This window comes from Tachysurus fulvidraco, chromosome 14, assembly GCF_022655615.1.
Source record: "Tachysurus fulvidraco isolate hzauxx_2018 chromosome 14, HZAU_PFXX_2.0, whole genome shotgun sequence".
Classification (NCBI taxonomy): Eukaryota; Metazoa; Chordata; class Actinopteri; order Siluriformes; family Bagridae; genus Tachysurus; species Tachysurus fulvidraco.
This window is the reverse complement of record NC_062531.1, coordinates 16,399,887-16,406,189: the sequence shown is the minus strand read 5'-3', so window position 1 is coordinate 16,406,189 and position 6,303 is coordinate 16,399,887. Positions and strand designations below refer to the sequence as shown.

Below are 6,303 nucleotides of genomic sequence, written 5' to 3'. Positions count from 1 at the left end.
CCTGAGGAGCACCGGTGTTGAGGATCAGCGGGGATGAAGTATTGCTGCCCATTCTCACCACCTGACTTCTGCCTGTCAGGAAGTCCAGAATCCAGTTTCACAGAGATCTGTTTAGTCCCAGAGTCTGGAGCTTCGCTACAAGTGTGGCAGGCACTATTGTGTTAAATGCTGAGCTGTAGTCCACAAACAGCATTCTCACATAGGTGTTCCTATTTTCCAGGTGGGAGAGAGCAGTGTGTAGGGTGAAAGCAATAGCATTGTCTGTGGAACGGTTGCTGCGGTATGCAAACTGTAGCGGATCAAGTGAGGCAGGCAGCACAGAGCAGATGTATTCTCTGATGAGTCTCTCAAAGCACTTACTGAAGATGGGTGTGAGAGCAACTGGCCTCCAGTCATTTAGGCATGTGATTTTATTTTTCTTTGGTATGGGTACTATGGTGGATTTTTTTAAACATGATGGAACCACAGCCAGACACAGGGAGAGGTTGAAAATGTCTGTGAACACACCGGCCAGTTAGGATGCGCATGCTCGGAGCACACAGCCTGGGATGCCGTCAGGACCCGCAGCCTTGCGGATGTTTACTCGTCGGAAGAATCGGGTTACATCCGCGACAGAGATGGAGAGCGCACTCACATCTTCTGCAGCAGCCGCGGGAGCGCTCTCTGTGTGGGCGGGGTTGTGAGCCTCGAAACGAGCATAAAAGTTATTTAGCTCATCCGGTAGAGAGGCGGCAATGTTCACAGTTGCTGGTTTGTTCCCTTTAAAGTCAGTGATGTTGTTGATGCCCTGCCACATGCTTCTTGCGTTGTTGGTGTTGAAATGTTCTTCAACTTTGTTTTCGTATTGTCTTTTGCGGCTTTGATGGTTTTCCTGAGATCGTAGCTGGCTTGTTTGCGATCGTCAGGCTTCCCAGATTTAAAAGCAGACGTCCGCGCTGACAAGGCCACTCGAACATCGCTATTAATCCACGGTTTTTGGTTGGGGTAGACGCGTATTGTTTTTGTCGGCACAACATCTTCTACACACTTCCTGATGAAACACGTGACAGAATCTGAGTATGCCTCTATGTCGTCATCAGACGCTGCCCGGAACATGTCCCAGTCCACGTGATCAAAACAGTCCTCTAGTATAGCATCTGATTGGTCCGACCAGCATTGGATTGTCCTGAGGGCGGGTGCTTCCCGTTTCAGTTTCTGCCTATAAGCAGGCAGGAGCAGAATGGACGAGTGGTCCGATTTGCCGAGAGGTGGGCGGGGGAGGGATTTGTAAGCATCCCGGAAGGGAGAGTAGCAGTGGTCCAGTTTACGGTCACCACGCGTGTTGATGGTGATGTGTTGGAGGTATTTTGGAGCTATTGTTCTGAAGTTGGCTTTGTTAAAGTCCCCTGTTACAATAAACGCTGCATCTGAGTGCACGGTTTCCTGCTAACATATTTCCATACAGTTCCTTGAGTGCCTGGTCTGTGTTAGCTTGAGGAGGAATATAAACAGCTGTGATAATGACCGCTGTAAATTCCCTCGGTAGCCAGAATGGTCGGCACAGAAGCATAAGAAATTCCAGATCAGGGGAGCAGGAGGATTTAATAGAGTGTAGGTTCCTTTCATCACACCACGAGTTGTTGATAAAAAAACAAACACCTCCACCTCTGCTTTTCCCTGTGAGCTCTTTCGTCCTGTCCGAGCGGTGCACGGAGAACCCCATGAGCTCGATGGCTGAGTCTGGAACCTCCGCAGACATCCAGGTTTCTGTGAGGCAAATAATGCAGCAGTCCCTCGTTTCTCGTTGGTAGGAGATACGTGCCCATAGTTCACAGAGTTTGTTGTCTAGTGACTGAACATTAGCCAGCAAAATGTTTGGGAGAGGAGGTCAGAGGGAACGACGTTCGAGTCTAACAAGGACGCCGGCTCTCTTCCCTCTTTTCCGGCGGCGTTTCCTCGGTCGCGTTCGTGCGGCCCAGACAAAGGGCTCCGATGCTGTGTTGGTAAACAAATCGCCATCGTTCAAGAACTCAAAGTCCGGTTTGCGTTTCGCAACATAGGAACCTATATTTAGAAGCGTGTGTCTGTCGTAGGCAGTTATGCAAACAACTTCCAACACGCAGGACAGCAGAATAACTAGTAAGATAAATGAGAAACTGTAAAGTTTCCTCGGAGCTCGCAACACGGCTGCCATGCTCGGCGCCATCTTGGAGTAATTCCAAGTAATTCACACATGGCACTCATGGTGTCATCTGTGGAGGCCTTCAAGTTTCTGGGTACTACCGTTTCCCAAGACCTGAAATGGGAGTGCAACATAAACTCTATCATCAAAAAGGCCCAGCAGAGGATGCACTTTCTACATCAGTTAAGGAAGTACGGTCTGCCATAGGAGCTGTTGATGCTGTTCTACACTGCAGTCATAGAATCTGTCCTGTGCACATCCATCACCATCTGGTTTGGTGCAGCAACAAAACAGGACAGAAACAGACTGCAACGCACAGTTAGAACAGCACAAAAAATAATTGGCGCCACCCTGCCCACTCTCCAGGACTTGTACAACACAAGAACAAGAAACCGGGGATGGAAAATCATTACTGACCCTTCACACCCCGGACACACCATCTTTCAGCTCCTCCCTTCTCGCAAGAGCTTCAGATCTCTGCTTACTAAAACTGCCAGACACAGGAACAGTTTCTTTCACCCGGCAATCACCCTGATCAACAACTCACCATAATTATATTGACTGCTTCTTATCATAAGTACTGCATTATCAGGACTGTCAGTCATCAAATCATCTGTATATTACACACTACTGCTGTATATTGCACAAAAAGTATAATATTGCACAATATTGTTATTTGCACTCCCACACTTTATGTACATTACTGATCGTTCATATTCCATATTCACATTTTATATATTTTATTCATTCTATATCCTCATTTTATACTTATTCTGTCTACATTGTATCTCATCATCTGCATTGTTTTCTTGTATAGTATAGTGTTATTTATGTCTGTACCTTTGAGAGTCACAGACTTGGTGCTCCGTCCAGGGTGTATCCTGCCTTGATGCTTGATGACGCCTGAGGCAGGCACAGGCTCCCTGTGACCCGAGGTAGTTCGGATAAGCGGTAGAAAATGAGTGAGTGAGTGAGTGAGAGTGTCAACACACTTGGCCAATAAATCTGATTCTGATTCTGATTTAGTTTCTTTCTTTCTTTCCCTCTCTTTTCTCTCATTTTTCTCATTTTTTCCTCTTTTTCTCTTCATCCCCTTCTTCCGCTTCTTTTTCCCTTATTCCCCACCCGAAACAGACTACTGTTCCCCAGCTTAACTTAATAGTGTGACTTAATTGAGCTGGCTAGGTTGACTTAACTAAACAACACTTTGGGTATTTGACATAACAAACCAATGTTGTTTCAACATATGGCAAATAAATATACTTTATGGACATATATGCAAATATGGACCAAAAAAGAACATATTTGTTTAAAATAGTGTAATTGAATATTCTTGATATAAAAGAAAAGCCTTAGATTTACATAAAAAGTAATGTATGTTTGACAAATAACACATCACAGTATGATCACTCCAATTATGGCCAAACATGACTTTAATATTTGCAAAAAAAAATTTTCATGTAAATCCAAGAGACTTTGTTTTCAGCATAGGTTGCTAAATGCAAGCCATTTCTAACCCAAATGTTATGGTCTCAAATGACCAATTCAAAAGGTATAATGATTTCATAATTACAAAGGGTCACATAGCCATACCCACAAAACAGCACAGTTGTGGCAACATCATGTTTCAGGGTTTTTTCAGTCAAACTGGTGTATAGGTTTTGTATGATAATTTACCTTTTAATAATCACTGAATACGCTGTAATTTTGTACCATGTATAATACTTTCTAAATCATTGTTAAATGCAATAATATTCCAGGTCATATTTAACTTCAAAAGGTTAACACAGTAACACTTTATTCATTAATGATGTATGTCACTTTATTATTCTTTTATACTGTACATGTAGCTAAAATACATACAATTATTTTATAGTAATAATACAATCGACAGTGATTTCTTCAAGATTGAGCTCCTACTGGTAGTACGAACATATTCAGTTACATTCTACTTATATAAAACAAACAATTAATTACAATTAACAATTAAATAATAATAAGGTTTTTCAAGGAAACAAACAAAGGAAAACATGAGGAACATGTCTTTCTTACATCATTACTTTAGCATTTTATATTTAGTTTCCTGCCAAATATGAATACTAGCGCTCTGTTCTTACTATGCATAGACACACTGTAAGATGTGTAACATAAGCATGCTAATCACACAATCAATACCATGAACATGTTAATTGTTATGTATCATATATACTGAAATGTTTTCTACTCTTGATATTGTATAGTTATATTGCATAGTTGTATTAAAAAAATCAAACACAATAGGTTTTAAGTAGTGTCATTTCTAAGCACCCTTCAATTACTATTTTTGAGAAATTAGAATATAATTTGAAAAAAAAAAAAAACTGGTTGTCCCAGCATTTGTCCATGAATCTGGGTGTTTGACTCTGGAAAATTCAGCAACAAAGGTCTGGTCACTTTTGGCTAGTTTAAGTGAGTATTTTGTTTTATTCTCTAATACCTATTCCTGTAATACTATATACCTCATTAAAAACATTAACCTTTTGGGAAGGTACACATTAAATTAGTATGTGAGTCTCAGTGATTCCCAAATCAAGTTTTGGGGAAGCCATTGTTTGAAAAATGTTGCTTTTGTTTTGGGCTTCAATAAACAAGACATATCCTACAGTATAATGGATTTTTTTTTTTTTTTTTTTTAGAAAAACTAGCAAATTAAGCATGTTTCTACCTTTATAAGAAAAAAAATAACAGACACATATAAAGTACCTATCATAAACAACCATCAGTGCTTTGGAGCAGTGTGTGTCACAATCTTACTTTCTGGTACTTTCATACATCTTAAACAAGAGTACTCATCTAAAAAGATGTTATACCAGTGAAGAAACTCTTTCCAGAAGCTTTTCTTTCCATAGATCAGCACAAATCCACTAACTGATGTGTAAATTGTAGTGAAAAGAATGGATAAGCCCATGGTGTTTTCCTTTTTTACGACTACTGTGGACTGAGTAAAAAGATCTACAACAAGAAAACAAAGGAACACCACCACCAAGGTAAGGTTCATCCTGATCACCCTCATCTGAGTACCTAACTTGGGAGCATGGGTGCCATTGGTGCTTTCCTTCATGTGGCGTAGATGGATAGACAGATGATACGAGATGGAGATACTACATTTGATCATCAGTATACCTGGAACAATATCTGCACTGACTGCAAGATAAATAAAGTAACCAAATCCCACAGCCCCATCTGGTATGATTAAACCACATTCTATAATTCCAGCACTGCTGTTGTAAAATGTCACAGTAGTTAAAAGTGGCAGACAATTGGTAAAGCCACACACAAAAATAACAATCACCACAGTAAGAACATGCTTTAGAATAGCTTCCTGAATGCGTGTGTAACAGTGGATAGGCTTGATGACAAGCTTGGTGCTATAAAAGAAAGTAAGGAAAGCAGTGGTCCACATTATTGAGAATTTCAGGGAGAAAATTAACATCAATAGAATTGCTTCCACAGTGTCATACATACAATTTATGTCCACCTGAACCATTGTCATCCACAAGTAAGAGACAACTTGATGACTGATACTAGCCATGGATATACCAGTCATTATAGTGTCACCAGGGCATAGATGTAAGTGGTTCTTTCTGCAGTTTCGCTGGTTCACCAATAAGATATAGATATTGAAAAAGATTGTAAGAATGGCTAGAAAGCCAGTTAGGAGCCAGATTCCGATCTGGTCAAACGTACCAGGCATGATTGATGATTGTCTTTGTAGGCACCTGTTACATAAGGAATATATATATATATATATATATATATATATATATATATATATATATATATATATATATATATATATATATATAATTATTATTATTATTAAAATTAATATGATCACTGACAAAAATTGTTAAAATAGCAATTCATACTGAAAACATCTAGGATGAAAAAGGATTACATTACCTTATGGGCTTTCTCTTGGATTTTAGAGAAGAAAAATTAAAAGCAATATATTTTTCCCCTTGTTTGGACATACAATAGCATGAAGCATACTAAGTATGTATGATATTCTGCAATGTAGGCAGGTGCACGATGGTCTTACATTTATACTTAGGATGACTAGTCTCTAGTAATTTTAATATACTGTGGTCAAATGATACATT

The 6,303-nt window shown here is 39.8% G+C and overlaps 1 protein-coding gene across 1 annotated transcript; it reads right to left on the bottom strand.

Moving 5' to 3' along the window:
- Nucleotides 1-4,919: 4,919 nt before the first annotated feature.
- On the bottom strand, nt 4,920-5,894 carry LOC113658532. Its single transcript, XM_027171068.1, has one exon. It carries the CDS (start codon nt 5,892-5,894, stop codon nt 4,920-4,922), a length of 975 nt encoding a protein of 324 aa, XP_027026869.1.
- Nucleotides 5,895-6,303: the final 409 nt, after the last annotated feature.